The 17,452-nt window shown below is 40.9% G+C and overlaps 1 protein-coding gene across 1 annotated transcript in view; it reads left to right on the top strand.

Annotated features, from left to right (window-relative positions):
• Positions 1-3,667: 3,667 nt before the first annotated feature.
• FAM13C (family with sequence similarity 13 member C) overlaps positions 3,668-17,452 on the top strand; it is a 135,497-nt gene continuing 121,712 nt past the window's right edge. The window contains exons 1-5 of the mRNA XM_086752834.1: positions 3,668-3,697; positions 5,320-5,494; positions 5,698-5,907; positions 7,526-7,709; positions 13,581-13,716. Of these exons, the coding sequence (XP_086608960.1) occupies positions 3,668-3,697; positions 5,320-5,494; positions 5,698-5,907; positions 7,526-7,709; positions 13,581-13,716 (735 nt within the window). The remainder of the gene's footprint in view (positions 3,698-5,319; positions 5,495-5,697; positions 5,908-7,525; positions 7,710-13,580; positions 13,717-17,452) is intronic.

Below are 17,452 nucleotides of genomic sequence, written 5' to 3'. Positions count from 1 at the left end.
AGACAAGCAGTGTGACTGAAACACAGCACTTAGGGGTGGACAATGCTTTAAATGAAAAACATACAGTATGAATTTTTAATCAGCATTGTATGCCCACGTATCCTTGAAAAGTTGCTGTTGAAGTCACTGGATAATGAGGATCATGTCATGGGGGAGCTGGCTAGCAGTTGCAATTGGATTGAATTTCTTTGCTTTAGATCAAGCTTTATCTGTTTTTCTACGAACCTCATGGTTACGAGCCCGCAGTTTGCAAGCTACTTTTCAGCTGGGATCAGCGGGGCTGCTTTCCCCAGTGTTTACTTCTAATCCAGAGCCACAGCAGCCTCTCCAGCTGGATCTGGGCCACGGCAGGACTGCTCACCCCATGTCCCCACGGCAGTCTCCCCGCCGGCCACGCGCTCTGCCTGCTCAGCTCTTGCCCACCAGGAAGGGCTCGTTTTCCTATTTGGCTGGGTGTTTGGAGACTCCCCAAGCCAAGGCACAGCTCACTAGGTCAGCAGAACAGGCTGTTTGCAGCTTTGAAGGAAAACTGAAATGAACCGTAAAGGCTCGGTTAATTATTTTTCTTGCTGCTATTGTTTTTTACTGCTGCTGATAGTGGATTTACCTCTGCCCTCTCTCGCAGAGATCCTGCTGTTCCTTATGCTTCTGTAGAAAAACTTGTTTTGTAAGGAAGAAAACTAAACTTTTCTGTTTTCCTTTTATGTTTATACTTTCTCTATTTTTTGAGACATCAACAGCCCTTTTAGTAGCTGGAGGCCGTGCCTGCAGCGAAGAGAGTACAAAAGCAACCCCAGATACTCCCCCAGCTCCTCACACCGCCCAGGCCAGAGCCCTGCCTTTCCTCACAAGCCCTCATCTGAGCAGCAGGGTGTTGGGAGAGGAAAAGTTTGGGTTTTAATTTAGATACAGCCCTTGAAGTCAGAGCAGCTGCTCAAAGTACCACACATCATATTCATGTAGCTGAAGTCCTTCAAGGGACTGACTTTGATCCAGAGGTTGTGAAGGAAGGGTTTGAATTGCAGCTGCACAGTGTGAGCAGTTACATGTTTAATTTGTGCTGCCTGCGGCCTTCTGCTCTCTGTACAACAGCAACGCGAGGAGAAATCATCCCTCTGCACTGCATTACTTTGTACGAACAGAAAATCCTGTCCAGGGCTTGGGTCTCCTTGCTGTGTCTGAAGAGAGGTTTGCAGGACCACCAGCAGCAAGCCTCGTGTGCCCTCTAGCTGCTGCAGGTTTCTGGGAAACCGAAACGGTTTCATTTTCTGTAAGCCTCCTCGAATTTCGCTTTTGGACCCAACAGGCAAGTCTTGAAAACAAATTCTTCAATAACTGCAGCTGGAGCAGCAGTAGAGACCAAGTGGGTGATTGCAGTCGCTGCTGCCTTGTTTGCCCTGTCATGATTCAATTGAAAAAAAAATTGTGTCTGCTGCCCAGGCAGGGGATTTTGTGCTTTAAAATGTATTTGCCTGGAGTTTACAAGTTCAGCTGAAGCAGAGGAGAGTGACATGTCAGCAGGATGATTCCTGTGACGTCTAGTAAGATGGAGGGTGGAAATGTGCTGTGGGGCAAGGAGCAAAGAGGGAGCTGTTGATCTTTTTGTTTTGTTTTGTTTTTGTTTTTTCACAGGCCTTTTTTTTTCATATGCTTCTCTGCAGAGAGCAAATTGTTGCAGGCCCATGGGCATGGTTAGCTGGGGCACTGGTGGCTCTGAGTGCCTTTATGTTTTTGTCTGTCCGAAAGGGACTCAGTGGAGGTGGGGGAGCTGCTCCCACTCCAGATGGCTCACAAACACAGCAATAAAGTACATGAGGGCGTGGAGGGTGGGAAAACACTGTTTCTTCTGGTTGGAGGGCAGTAGTGGAACAGAGGATTTGAATGCAACAAGGAGATGTTGCACACCAAAATGTCCCCTGTCCTCTCAGATATGAGTGCTGGACAACATACTGCTGTGGCAGAGAAGGGCAGTCACACCATGGGGCATGGGAGGACCAAGATATTTTCTTCTCTTTTTATTTTATTTATTTTTTTTTTAGAGAGTAGTGTTGAGGGGGTCAGCACCATGTGCCTCAGCGCTGCCTGTGGGCCCAAGAGCTTTGAGTAGGCTTGGCTGTGAAGTCCTTACTGTCATAAGGGGGCAGTGCTGGAGGGGTCAGGGCAGGCACAGGGCCCCTCAAGCAGACACACCTGTGGTGATGAGCACAGGTGGAGCACGTCTGCCCAAGCTGCCCTTGCCTGCGGTGCTGGGGAGGCACTGGCTGGCAGCTGTGAGGAGAGGCTCCCCTCTCTTGCTGTCTTGAGGAAGGCTGGACAAGATGGCGTCTGCCCCCAGTTGAGCTTGTGAGCTGAGCAGTGAGGGGGCTGTGGTGTTGAGGGGAGGGCTGAGCTTTGCATGCCACTGGCCAAAATGGGCTTGGGGAGAGCCAGCCATGCTGTGGGAATGGCCCATGCACTGTGGAGAAAGGGATTGATTGCCCGTTAGGCCGGCTCAGTCAGCTAGCCTGTTCTGGTGCACAGCAGGGTAAATGCATCATTTTCTCAAGGCTGGAAAGCTAAGATCAGGAGCAAGCAGGGGAAGCAGTGAGGAATTTTTTGTCCAGGCATGAACCCTGCTTGTTAGGGATTTACCCATGTCCTGGCTGCACCTGGGTTGTGGGGGTTGGCATGCCCTAATGTGGAAGCAAGGCCTTCTCCTCTGTGAGGTCTATTCTCATACCGGGTGAGCAGGAAATCCTTACACTATAGCACTTTCAGACCTTGTCGTGGGATCTCGTAGAAAGGTAAGTGGGCTAAAAATCTGCACAATTTTTAAAGCAGTATTTCCTCTTCTAAGGAAGAGGGAATTACTTCTGCCATTGGGGCTCAACCAGCAGTTCTCCAGCTTTTCTAATACCCCACCAAGGGGCTCTGACTCAGTGCCTGGGGGTTTTTTTGCCTTGTGGGTTTTTTTTTTTTCGTATGTAACTACCGAATTTGTATTGAGAATCTCACCTGATTAGATTTAATTGCAACAATACATGCTTCATTGGGGCTTGTTTCCTACAAGAGGCTTTGTATCTGAAAGAATTGTAATAGAGAATGTTGGGCTTAACAGCATCTACATCTTCTATATTTCAGAGGCTGGATGGGTCCTTGCTTGTACGTTTACCAAAATGATTGTGCAGATGTTATATAAATGTGTATCTGTTATATATATACACACTGTGGGCTATCTCAAAATATTTTACTTAATGCTGCTAGCAGGCAGAATGGAGAGGAGGTGATATGAATATCTGCAAACCTGCATTGAAAAAAACCCACTCAAAAGTAAATATCAAGCATGTGATTGGTGTGCTTGAGGAAGCCGTGTCACTGTGTGTGTTAGGTGCCATGGAAACATCTGATGGTAACACATCCATCAGCTTGTGCAATGTGACCGGAGGCAAGCATTGGCTTCAAGGAGTCCACTTCTACTAGCAGTTATTTCTACCTTCAACAAAATCTGGAGTGAAACTACTGATTCAGATGATGCCTAGCATTTATGTTACAATAAGTTAATTAGAGAGGAACAGCCCCATGTCTGCAGTCAGCTTTGGCCAGACTACATGGATTTGTGAGGGGAAGAAAGGTGATGGTGTCTTCTGGGCAGCACAGCTGAAATACCGATACTCTCCTGCAATCTAATATGGGAGTAGGCACCTCCTTTTCGATTTGTGTAAGTGAACTTAAATCTGGCTTCTTGAGTCCTTTCTTGCATTCTTTCTTATTTCTGAGAAGACTGTGTTTCTTCCTCAAACTTACCTGCTGCATCTGAAGAGGGAAAGAGGAGGTATTTAGAGTAATGTACCATAGGTACTTGATAGACTTTAAAAGAAAATGCTGTAAAATATGTTTGGTATATGCTGATTTTGATTCCATTTGGGTAATTATTAATGTTTTAGCATTAATATCACATTCTAAGCTCACTTACGTACAGAAAGAGCGAAATGAGGTCTAGGTGTTTCTGATCTGCGTGTTTGTGTGTGCTCGCCATGGCAGCATGGCTGAACGTGGCCTCCTCGAGCTCCCACTTGCGGCTTTACTGAAGGTGTGTGCTTTAGGAGCTAAAACCCAGCTTTTCTATAGTGGACCAGCTACAAATCTGTAGGAATAGCTTTCCTTTTTTCTTCTGAAAACATAGTAATGAAAATATTTAAGAAGAGGCTGGTTTTAGAATGTGTTGGGATGATGCTACAAAAAAAATTAAAATCCCCCTTTAAAAAGAAATGCAGATACTGTTTAAATATTCCAGAACTGGTATGCAGAACTGGTAAATCCAGGTGTTCCCGATCTGGACTTCCGCTCTCATTGCATGGTGTGAAATGGGTGACTTGGCAGAAATGGGTTCTCCTTAGTGACTGGGAGCGTGGCCTGGCTTGATAGGAAAATGAGGAAAAAATGTAGCACAGTGGGTCATGTCACCTGCTTGTAAGAAAAAGCAGGGGTGGAAGAGGAGGGAAAGAGGGTAAGGGAGCAAGGGCTCCTCATGGCCAGGTGGTATTTCCCCCTTTCTTAAACACATCCCCCTGAGGTGCCATTTGCAGGGCTGAGGGCCTCAGCAGGCCTGGCCGGGGAACCTTCCAGACTGGCTGGAACTGGCTGTGCCCGGCCCAGAGCAGCCCTCGCCTCTCCTCACAGCGACCCCTCAGCCCCGCTGCCGGCAAGCTGCACAATACCCTACGTCCTTTTCAGCTGACATACTGGGCAGCCTCTCTGCCCTAACAAGATGAAAAAGCAGGTCCTGAGTGCAGGTTATTCATTTTTTCGTACATATATTTTTTGCATCAGTTATTGGGTTAAGAAATTTGGAGTAAGTGGGTGAGAAGACAGGAAGCCTTTACCAGGCTTGTGCTGTGGCTGCTGCTTAAACTTCTCCTCTGGGTCCTCCGTGAATATTACATTTTTATTCTTTGTGAACTGGGTAGAGATTTAGAAATTTCACGGGGCTGGAAGGCTGGGCACCCAGTCAGCCTTTTTTCCTAACTCTTCAGCCTCCTCAAGGAGGAAGGGGTTTAGCAATCCCTTTCTCCCCTAAACAGGGCATCTGCGTTGACCTGGAGCCCTGTTTTCTCTGAGTGCAGGTGTGAATGGGTTTAATTAGGATTTATCCCATCAGAGCTCCTGTCTCAGCTCTACAGAAGAAGAATGGTATTAGTATTCTAAGAGCATGCAGTAGAAGTAAAATCTGTACTAAGATGCTATAACGAGGACAGTAATTTTACCTAAGATGTAGGCCCTCAGACCTTAAAATAATAAAAATCAGTTTCTGCTTATCACTTGCCTGTTTTTATTCCCCAGAAATCATCATCTTCTGTTCAAGTCAGGCACACAACAAATAAAGTCTCACCAGATGTACAGTTCAGTAGGGAAAGAAGCACATTTGGTGTTCCTCTGGAAACCCTCATACAGGATGCAACGCAATGTGGAGTTCCTTTTCTTGTGATGCAGATGGTGGAGTACCTAGAAGTATTTGGTAAGTTCATGTTTTCTCTGTTTGGTCTCTGAAAACTGTTATTCTTTGTTTAAGCTGTAGTTTTCAGGTGTAACTTCTGAAAAGTCTATTTTTACAATTATTATGCTTTATTGGAAGAGCTCTTGCTTTTTGAGATCCAGTTCTCATAACACAGGTATAGTAATACAACCGTTGCTTACTGTTTCATATTTCTTTTTAAACAGGTCTGGAGCGTGTCGGTATATTTCGAGTCAGTGGCTCATTGAATAAAATAAAGGAATTGAAGCAGAAATACAATCAAGGAGAAAAAGTAGACCTTATTAATGATGGAGATGTTGATTCTGTGGCCAGTCTCCTGAAACTCTTTCTGAAAGAACTTCCAGTGGCTGTTTTTCCAGACAACATCTGTTCTGGCTTGCTAAAAATTTTCCAAGGTACAGAATGAGCACCTTCCAAGCTGCTGTCCTTTCTCTGACAGTGGCAGATAACGTGTTTATTGCACCTTCCTGAGAAGGAAGTACCTTTTCTGCATGCTTTCTTTTTAAATGGGATACTTTAATCATCACTGAGATAACATTTATGTTTTTAGTCTAATCACCATTGTAATGCTGCTTATGCCTTTGTGTAGCTGCTGCCTCACTTCTCTATTTTCCGGGCTAAAGCCTTTTTCTCTATTTAACCTTCTCTCGTACAGAAGCTTTTTTGCACCTCCCTGTTCCTATTTAGTACTTTTTACTAGTTTTCTTATAGTCGTCTTGGATAGCAGTGTGTGGAGCAGCATGAAGTATTCAAAATGCAAAGCCAAGATGAGTACCTACAGCAACATACCGTCTAGTTCCCTATTCATGTCTATAAAAGCTGAGCTAATGTGTTCAGATATACTGCCCAGTGATTTTTGAGTGATAATTAATTCAGGTGTTTGCGTACAAATAAGTGGGTTTTGTGGGTTAGATTACAGGTTGCTTGTGTTCAAACTTTATCTGCTAAGTACCAAGTTATGTACATATTTACTAAAATAAAAAAAGGGGAAAAAAGAGAAAGGAGTGACTTTTATGAATTATTAAAGTCTATACTGAAAGCTACAGGTTTTTTTTTTTTTGCAAGCACCTTGTTTTCACTATCCTGAACAGTCTTGCTGTTCTTTTTTAATTTTTTTTTTTTCTTTTCCCCTCTCTAGTCCTCTTTTTTATATCTGTCATTAACAGGCTGAGTGCCATGGGTCTTAGCCTTTATGAAAGTTTTTTTTTTAGGGCTAAAATTGCCCTTTAGGGCATGATTTGCTATTCACAATATCAAAGCTAAGCAGATGTGTCCTGGTGATCTATGGCAAATTTGAGCATCAGCTGCCAGTTATTGAGCAGTATTGTCATCTCAGTTCTAATAACCAGGAAGATTTATCATACTAATTCTGAACTGCTGATCAAATAGAGTTGTTTGTGAACTGATTTGCTGCCTTGTAAGTCTTCTTTGAAGAACGAGAACCAAGAAAATGCTAAGTATCCCCAATTTAGATTTTTTAAGCATCTCTTGTGTAACTACAGTTGCATATTTATAGAGCAAAAGTGTTTTGAGATTGAGAGCTACCAATTAGTTAGGAAATGAAGATTATATGGGGCTGAAAGGGCACAATTTCTTATTCCTCTTAATGAGAATCATACAGCATATGTAAAATCTCTGGAGAGTGTCAAGGCTGACAGTCTTGTATCATCTTTAAAGGCAGCTTTAAGGATTCAGGTACGTGACTACTGCCTGCAATTCCATTAAAAAGCAGCCAGTGGTGGATGATTCTGTCACAACAGGAAGAATAGCAGAAATAGTGTATATAAAACTAAATATCTGGAAAATCCATGGTACTTAAATAACTAATATGTGAAAATTGTTGTAAAAATATAGTGTACAAATTCTTTGTTTAGAACGTATTTATTCTTTACTTTGCTCTAATACATTTTAAACCATTCCCCTTTTCTCAGATCTATAATAATATCTATGATTAAATTGTGTTATTATTAGGATTATCTATGTCATAACTTTTTTTTTTCCCCCCTTCCCCAGAGCACAAAATCCACACAACAGAATGCATAGACGACCTGAAACAGTTGCTCAGCTGCCTGCCCAAAGCCCATCAAAACCTTCTTCAGTTCCTGTCTGCTTTCCTGTTAAAGGTAGCAACATACAGTGCAGTGAATTTCATGACTCTGGAAAACCTTGCCATTGTGTTTGGACCCGCTCTATTCAAGTAAGTACTTTTTATTTAGCTACCTTGAATAGTACTGCTAGATCACACTTTACAATGAGGCTTTTTGTTGTAACTGTATGTCTGATAGTAAGTAGAGTGCTTTGGAAGTTAAATATTTATATAGTGTATTATGGGTGGAAGTGACATATCCTGAGCTGGCTGACCACCTTCATCCTGTTAGGCACTGACTGTACAGGTCCAGCCACAAGTAAGAAACCATCTGAAGAGAAGAGGCATGAGGGATGGAGAGCTGTTTAATGAGAACTACTCCTCTTTTCTTAGCCAAGTGAAGCGCTAGCTGTGGAGGATTCTTAGTTGTTAGCCTTGATTCTGAAAAGCTAAGGCTGACTTTGACTTTGTAATAGCATTTGATATCAGAGAAAGGAATCTCCTCTATCAAGGAAGAGAAGTAACTCATTCTGCTCTTGCCACTGAAGTGCAAGCTGACACCCAAGCAGAGGCCAGCTGAGCTTGCAAGCAGTGAGTGTTTGGCTGAAGCTAGAGAAGGCATGTTTGGGACGATGGTGAGTGGACACATAACTGGATGCTAAAAAAAGAAAAGTGGAAGAGCATATGTCATGCAAGTCAAGGTGGTGAGAAGGGACAGCCTAGAGTAATCTGATACCGGAGGATTTGGGGATTTTTCAGTGAAGCTGGAATGATTTAGTTCTTTATCTTATCCTTCATGTTGACACTTAAGGTTGTTAAGATGTTTATACTTGTCTTATAATTTGTAAACTTTTGTTTTAGTGGATCATAGCCATTTCAGCTTAATGTGAACTGTAAGCCAATGCCACTTTGCAAAATGTGTATGTTAAGCATTAGTATTTTCTATGCAGTAAAAAAGTCTTGTTGTTTTCCTTTTTCTTGTATGGCGAGCCAAGTAAGTTATTAAAAAGATATATTCAGCAGAATTGTTACCACGCATATTAGAAATCAATGACAGGCTTTGTTTTGGGAAGCTGCACTCTTAAATCCTGCTGCTGTTTCTATAGGTCTCTATGTTTGTATCTGTTTACCTGCTCTGTAGGCTTATCACCAGATGTATCAGCATATAACCAAGCATTTGAGCATGTAGAAGTAAAAGGATCCTTAGTTTAGCAACAGTACAGCTAGGGAGAAGAATCTAACAACCTGTAATGTGGTAGGAGTTCTGCCATTCACTCCTGTGACAATAGGCTTCACCATGGAGGATATTCTGTGATGGAACAAAGCAGTTCTGCAACCAAACCCCAAGTTCCTAATATCTGCATGCTAAAATTAGTAAATGACTATAGGCAGGTGAGCTTTACTTCCCAGTGTCTGGATTAGATTTGTGGTGATACTTAAACAGGTAAGCTGATGCCAGAAGGCCTTCATTGAAAATCTGTCCCTTGACCTCCACACTGACTCAACAAGGACTGCACTGACTGTCATTCTTCTGCCATCAGGCCCCCTTTGCTATCCCATGGGGCTTCTGTGCATGCACACACATACAAGAATACTTTATTTTATTCCTTTATCCCCATTCCCAAATTGTCTGAACATGTGCCCACTGATTTCTGTATCTACACATAAGAATCCCGTAGGCTCCCTTGTTGATTGATGAACTGTTTCAGTTTTTAAGCATCCCACTGTTCTGGGAGATGGTCCAGCTACTTCTGAACATGCCTCTCTGTCTGCTTTTTGAAGTAAGCTTCGTGCTAAATGCTTGTGGCAATGACCTGTCTGAGAAGCCTTGAAAACAATCAGCATCGGGTTTCCCTGCCAATGACTTGTCAAGACAACACAGCTATCATAAATAGAAGTGCATCTGCCCTATGAACAACAACCCTAGTTTTTTAGTCATTCTGATTTCACCAGCTCTGGGAGAGAAACCAGTAAGTCTGGAGCTCGTGTTTTGTGAAGTGTATAACTAGTGCTGTCCTTGGAGCTTTACCTCCTCAAATTATGAAAAATCACCTTTTCGGTAGTTGGGTAGAGAGCAGAGCCTTGCAACTGGCATTTTCTCTCCGAGAGAGTGCTGTACCACTTCCTTGGCTGAGGCCTCAAATGATTCAGAGTAAACCGTTTGTATTGTCCTGTACAGCAGCAAAATTCAAGGTAGTCTAATGTGGCAAACCACACCTGCTGACACAGGGAATACAAAGCCATACATATCCTTCATGTCTTTCAGAGCAAGAATTAGTGCAGTTAGCTGCCATGTTATGAAACGTTTGGCAGCCGGCGTGTAGATTCACTGGAAAGTGAGATACACTGAGTAGTACTTGCTATAGTTGTTCAGTCAGAACATGAAGGTTATGAAAAAAAAACCCAACTCTAGATCTAATCTGCAGAAAAGTATACCCCATGCAATTGCTGGAAATAACCTTCTGGATGTAATGTCAGCTGCACTAATTCACTGCAGGTGTTAAAACTGTTCTGCATGTATTTGGGCAATCTGCATTTTTGTGCAATTACTTCTTCCTTCTTTGAAACTAAACAAGTAAACTAGGTTGTTTATAAGCCTTTTTACTTTAAATTTTTGATCTATTTATATTCAAGTGTAAATTCTGTCTATGATTATCACCTATTTAAATCTGCTGAGACTTTTATTTGTGGAGACCTGTCATGCTTATAGTCTCACTGAAGGGACTGAGTTGGAATATTCAGTGGTTGGAACATGGAACACACAGGGGCCTTTGGGACACAAAATCAGAATATAAAACTTGCCGCTCATTATACCTTGCAAGGCTAAACTGCATATGCTTCACAATTAGTAACTATGGTAATTGCAACACAAAAAGTAAAAGCCTTACACAGGTATATTGGAAGTCTAGTTATGGGGTCATGGAAAACTCCTATTATCATTAATTTTAAATGCTAGAAAACTAATATCACTGTTTGTGTGAAAACTGAATGTTAAATGAGCTCTCTCTTCTCTATTTTTAGTCTGTTGCAGCCCCTTACTTTAATGCTGCTTGTATTGAATATTTTTCTAAAATCATCTTCATATTGGAAGAATTGTTATGTTATTAGTATATATACTTGCTGTCCTTGTTCAGGGTGGTGAGATCCAAAGTGTGAATAAGAAAAGAAGTTGTACTTTCAGAAAAGGCACAACTGAGTAAAATACTTTATTTTTACCTTAGTCATCTTTGCAAACCAGCTCCTTCTGATTTCTTTTGCTGGCCTTCCTCCCTCATGCTATTTTTTTTGCATGTGAGACTGAGTTAAGCAACATTCACTGCTGTTAAGTTGCTCCACCAGCACCTTTCACATTGCTTTTATTTTTGATTTTTGACCCTGGCATCTGTTTCTTTCCTTTTGAGACTTCAGTCTTAACATGATGCATGCATGAAGCATGATGTAACTTTCATGTCTGTTCTCACCTTCTTGTAGGTAAGGGAACCAGAAACATAACTCATAAGTCAAGTATCAGGCTGGCTGCTCCCTAGACTTTCTTCACTAAGCTCCACCCTTCTGTCAACTTCGGCTATTGATTTCTTTCTGCTCATCCTCTGAACTATTTATTTTTGTTGCCATTCATCCTTCTTGTGAGCTGTTTCATGTCCTGCTAGTCTCTGTAAATACTGAGGAGAATGTGTTGCTTTGCTTTTATCAGATTCAACTGATATTACTTACATTTGTATGAGTACTTTGATGCCTCATTTTGCTAAAGAGATTTCTGCTACTAACCTGAGTAATTTTTGCATGAGTCCACAAGGATGCTAGCCAGCCAGCTGTTTGCTTCTACTCACTGACTCATTCTTTCTGTAAATTTGCAGCCAGACTCTGCCAGCAGACTCCTGAACAAAGCCGAGGCAAGGGACTGTATGGATTTTCTAGCTTGCACTTTGTGGCAAAGCAGCTCTGAAAGGTTTAGACTCAAGGAAGCCAGTAGCTGATTCCTGATGATTAGGTTTTAATTGTTTCTTGTTTTTGGTGAGTGTTCTCCTGTGTATGATTTGCACTACAACTGATAACAGGGCTTTTATGGTGAAGTGCAGAATATACTTCAGTAGCTGTCTCTTCCTAGGAAAACATGTTCCTGGATTTAGTAGTGTGTGAACATGGTTCCCCTACTGTCAGCCTGATAATATAGTTTTTGCTAGCAGCAGAAATATCTGAAGAGGCAGGAAGTTATTATTTTACAGAATTAATTGAAAGTCATTGTGGAAGGTAGCTGCAGAGAAAAATAAAATAGAAAATTCTATATTTGGAATACACATCTGCCGTCATCCATGAATACCTGCGGATCAGCAGACATTGATACTTGGAGTCAGCTGTACGGTCGCATCCCAGAGTATAGCTTAGATTTGTCTGAAGATGAAATGAGATCTGGGCACCCAAAACATAGGCTGCTAGTAAGGAAAAGTGGGACCCAATAACTAGGACAAGAGCTCTTTATTTTCATGAACAACTTGTGGAGGGCTTCTTGCTAGTAAGGAGTTAACAGCTGGTAGAGATGGATTTGAGAACATAGGTCTAAGTTAAAGAAAGAAGCTGAAAAAAAAGGCAAGGAACTAAAAAGATGGCTTGTATGTCCTGTGAGTTGAAGGTGTTAATGTTTGGGTAAGTGACGAATAATCTCTTAGGATTGCTGTATGCAGGAAAGGCTGTTGCTCAGCCAACCAGGTTTGCTTTTTGTGGAGAAATTTGGTCTGTCCTGGGAAGAATAGGAATACAAGAAGGAGAAATGTTAGCCAACCCTAAAGAAAGAAGTGATGACATAGTAGTTTATCTTGTAAATTTGTCTACGTTGTACCTGGCTATAACTCTGCTTAAACCACCTTCTTTCAAAAGGAGCCCAAACTTCAGAAACTACAGTAAGTTTACAAAAGAAGAACATGGATGAAAGCAATTGGACTGTGTGTGTATTTGTACTTTAAAATCACAAATAAATAATGAATGTATTGATTTGGCAAACAGAAGGCTGGTGTGTGTATGTCTCCACGTGAGCCTGCAGGGTTTGTGAATTTCTTGTTTAAATATTAATGTTGTGCTGAGTGGAACTGAGTTGGCACAGCATAGCTAGAGAAGCTGGATTAAGGCAACAGCATTTATGTAAATGTCCTCCAAGCTTCCAAGTAGTTCACAGGAGGAATACACAGTTCCTTCAGAGAACGAGATTAGAATCCCATATAAAGAATCCCTTGACTTTAATTAAATGATTCCAATTTAGTCTACTTGTGTGGATAGTACAAGTTCAATTACTATTTATTTATTTTATTTTAATTTTTTTTTTTAAAGAGAGAGCTAGAAAAAAAGAGAAAAAACAACCAAAACCCAAGCTGTTAATGAGAGCATCCGAAAGTTCCACTGCATGATGTGCCTGATGCCTGTGCATTTATTTTGCTGTTATTACACTGAAAGACAAAATTATTACATAATTTTGCAATTATCACCCTGAAAGAGTTTCTTACCGGTGTGTTGTTTTTTTTTTTTTTCCAGGCAGTTCTGGTAATCAGACATTCTAGCCATCAAAGTTCACCTTCATAAACTAAGCTAGAACAAAGCTACTCTCTTCCAGCCCCAATGCCAGTGAGTCATGGCATATTTCTGAGGCTTTTCTTTTGTCCTTTTCATCCCTGATTTTATGAACTTCGTGTCTGTGTTATTGTCAGATTCTAGCTATCTTGCTGTGCTGCCTCGAAGATTTGTTGTGTTTTGAACCATTGCAGCAAACGGGCTCCTTCTCTGTGAGGCTCCTAGAGTTGTGAACCCACCTAATTAAGTCGGTCTCTATCCCAACAATTGCTTGTTGGAAATTAGGCTGGAACTCTGTTTTATCCAGTCACCCAACTGGCTGCTTTGCTGAGTTATCGTGGGTACTGGGAGGCTCCCTGTGTGACTCATCATCAGCCCCTGATCTGAGAGCTCCTAAATGTAATCCATCTCGTCTTCCTTTAGGATCCCTGTCAGTCCCTCGGCTTGTGAACAACAAAGGCTTTACAATGGCCTCCTGCTGTATTTGCTTCAACACCATGAGGTGCTTTTTGTTGACCTGAACCCTTGTTTTTCACAGAGACAAGCAGATGGCCTTCAGGTAAGAAAGTTACGTTCATTGATTCACCAAGTAATCAAAAGTGCTTCTTTAGGTTGGAACCTATAAATGCAAATATATTTGCTTATACATAGTGTGATGAAAGACTATAGCTTGTTGCCAGCAATGTAAATATTCATCATGTGCCAAAGCTAGAGGGGAAACCTGAGTGTTTAAAATTCTGATTTTGAAAAAAAAATGCAAGTGCAAAAGTAAAAGGTCAAGAATAATCTTTCAAGCTAGTCCACTTTAAATATCTCAAAGCAAAGCTTTGTTAGATCAAAGCCACTGGATTTTCCCTTGAGTGAAGCACGTGTGTTTGGCTATCCACTGTTGATGCAGGAAAGCAAAACCAGAAAGGTGAAACGCCTCTCACCTTTTCAGAACAAATTGTTTATGTTTCAGACTCTCCTCGGACTTATTCTTTTCTAAAAAAAATTGTTGGTGCTTTGATTCCTTTTTTGCCTCTTTTGTCAGAAACCTCCTAGTGGAAGAAACATGATAGACAAATGTTGGTTTAGGGAGAGGCCGATATAAGTCCTGTTTTCAGTTTGTGATGTAATATATCGTTGGTGCTTAACTTGAAATTGATTTTTAGAAACAGACATGAAGGGCAATGTTGTAGCAAAATGTACAGGTTAATACTGCGCCATGCAGTTACCATGCATCCTTGCGGGTCATGACTAGATTGATAGCAGTGTGCTGGATCTGGTGAAGGATTATTAAAAGAAGTTTGCATTGCATGTAATTGTAGATCATGCTGCTCATGTTTGTGACTCCTTAATTTCCTAGCTTCTTTCTCTGAGTACCTCTGTTAAGGAAAACCAGTGGAATTCTCATACAAAGTCAAATTCAGTATTTAGAGCATATTGTATATCCCAAACTGAATATTGAGAGAGTAATGCTTCTTGGAAACTCTCTTTTAAAATAAATCCTGTGCAGATCACAGAATACACTGATACAAGGATGTTTCTGAAATATTTCCTCTATGTCACAGGACATGGCCCCAAATTTAAAACTAGCATTGTTTCACACAAAGATAGTGCTGGAGCCCATGCCTTCAACTCCCCTTGCTCTCTGAAGCTGTCCCATGTCACTATCACCTTTGAGAATTGCCACAACCTGATCTCAAATGAGCTTGCAAGATCAAAAATATTAGCTATCATATTATATCTGCTTTTGCTTGCAAAACTAGAAGAAGAGTCAGCAGCTAAAGGAAATTGGAAAGGTATGAGAGAAGCCAGGAAACCTGGCTTTCTATTGCAGTGCTTTTGTTTTAGAAGCAACTTCACTCTCTGTAATTCTGCAAAATGTCACAGTCTGTCTGGGATTGTGGTGATGTGGGAAAGAATTCTGCTGAAAAGATCCTTTCAAGTTCTTTAATAAAACCTCAGACAAGGCATAGCCATGAGGCACACTCCTGCTCTGAGGTAAGCTTATGAACGAAATCCCATCTGTGGGTGAGAAGGGAGTTCAGTATTCTGTGGTTGATCTTGTTTTTGTGATTTCTGGCACGAAACCCAGCACATTGGATAGGTACCCATCATCTTTCATAATGTAACAATTGCTCAAAGTCCACTAAACTGGAAACATCAAAGTTAGGTTTACAAAATAAACATATTAAAAGTGCATATTCTAGTTCCAGCAAAGCAAGCAAAAAGTGAAATGGCAAACCTGGCTTGGATCCCTTGTTGCTTCCTGGAAATGAAACTTGCTTTTATTGGCTGTTTCTCATGAAATAACTTAAAGCATTTACACAGATACTTACATTTGGACTACTTAATTCATGTGATTTTTTTTTTTTTCTTCTTCTTGTTGAAGTGCTTTTTTTTATATATTACTCTAATTAATTGAGCTCTGACAAGTTAAAGCCATACCAATCTGGCAGACGTGCCATACAGCTGATGTAGGCTTGACCTTCAGTTGTGTTGTTTGCAGGCTGAGATGGGCAAGATTGATTGTTCCTGAGCAGAGCTCTTAGTATCTTGAAGTGCCAGCAGTCGTCCCTCTTAGTCTGTGTCTGCAGGCTGATTCACACTGACAGACTGGGAGAAGAATTTGCAATTTTTTGAAAGGCGCCAGTCTAATAGTTCAGAACTATTACCTTGGGCTGGATAGTAGACTATTCGCAGCCACCTATTCCATCTAAAGATAGTGGTTTAAAAGTTATATCTAAGATACTGTGTATTTTAGCTTGTCCTTCCTGGCCTCTGTATGTTGTACAAATTTTTTTAATATATTTTTTTTTTTTCCTTAAAATAGAGTTGGAATGTTGTAAAATCCTGCCAGATTTTTCATTTTATTTTTTAGTTTTTTAAATTTTTCCCCCTGAGAGTCCATTAGTGTTTAAAGCTGTCCTATAGCCTTCTGTCCTAGCTTGCAATCTTCACTGGTACTGAACTGATCATCCTGTTTGGCTTAAATCGTTCTTTATAAAGAGGGTAGACACTTTGGCATTTGTTTTGACCTGAGGCCTCTCTAGAGAACTGTATTTAACCTGAAGTGTATCGCTAGCTGTGTTGGATGTGTACAAGATTAGCTTAACTTCTATAGTGTAATTAAATTATGAACCAAACCTTGCTAATAGCAATTTGTAATGCTGTTTGCCTCATCGTTTCTGAATCGTTTGTTCTAGATAAAAGTTGACTATGGAAACTCTTTTGCATCTAGTCCAAGAGTGTTTTTTCATATCTCCATTTTGTATAGAAGTCATAGATAAATCCTTCCTGAGTTATGCACACTACCTTTGTCTTGCAAACAAACAGAAGCATGACTTTGTGGGTGTGTACAAGCCACTGCATGTATCTCTATGAAAGCATGGGATTCATTAGAATAAAAGCCTACACCCTGAGGAAATTAGTCTAATTTCTTATTTTCTTTTCTTGCTTTGTTCTTTTATGCATGCTTCACTATATATTAGCAGGGCTGCAGGGACTGCCTATTGATTGGATCCCAGGTAGCTACTCCTTACAATCGTGGAACCCCGTTATAAAGGGATTGCAGAGGTCTAGGGGGCTGGGGAGGTGGAGCTGGACAGTATCCTGAGCTGGCAAGTTGACCACAGACACCTCAGAGTGAATTTCTGAAACTGCAGTATGGTTTGGAGTTGATTGAAACAGTGCAACTAAATATTTGATGGAGATTTTACCTACTGAAATTATGGTTTTGTTGGGAAGGCTTTTGTGGTCTTGAGAGTTTTCTTAGTCTCAGATTTTTAGCCTTTTTCAAAGAGGAAATGAACGTTTCAGCATTAACTGTATTCTGTGGAAAAAAAAAAAAGTGGTGCCTCGCTCTTATCTGAAGTTGCCATAAAAAAGAATTGTGGTCTCCCAAATGAACTGTCCTCAATTTGGAGGACAGCAATAATTTAACTGATGTTTTTCTTTGCTAGTCCCATGACAATGCTTGTGGAATTAGCTGGAAGTTTTCAGAGTGAACGAACAACCAAACAAACAGACGTTGTCTCAAGATCTAGTAAAACAAAATTTTCAGGTTAGACTAAATTGTCCTGTCAGATAATTTTTCGTGGATAGGGGAACATAGTTTCAATTCTTATCTGTGGCTCTTAACAATTTTTCCTGAATCTAAACTGGTATAAGTCTTAATTACTTTCTTTCATTTAACTTCTTTTCTTAGCAATGATAACTTTTAACTGGGTTTAGATGTGAACATAGCAAATCCTGTGTGTACCATGTGAACTGCCAGGAGATCTGTCAATGTTTCTGTAGGGATCACTGTT

The sequence above is a fragment of the Chlamydotis macqueenii genome, chromosome 7 (assembly GCF_036417535.1).
Source record: "Chlamydotis macqueenii isolate bChlMac1 chromosome 7, bChlMac1.mat, whole genome shotgun sequence".
Taxonomy (NCBI): Eukaryota; Metazoa; Chordata; class Aves; order Otidiformes; family Otididae; genus Chlamydotis; species Chlamydotis macqueenii.
This window is presented reverse-complemented; position numbering and strand designations above follow the sequence as displayed.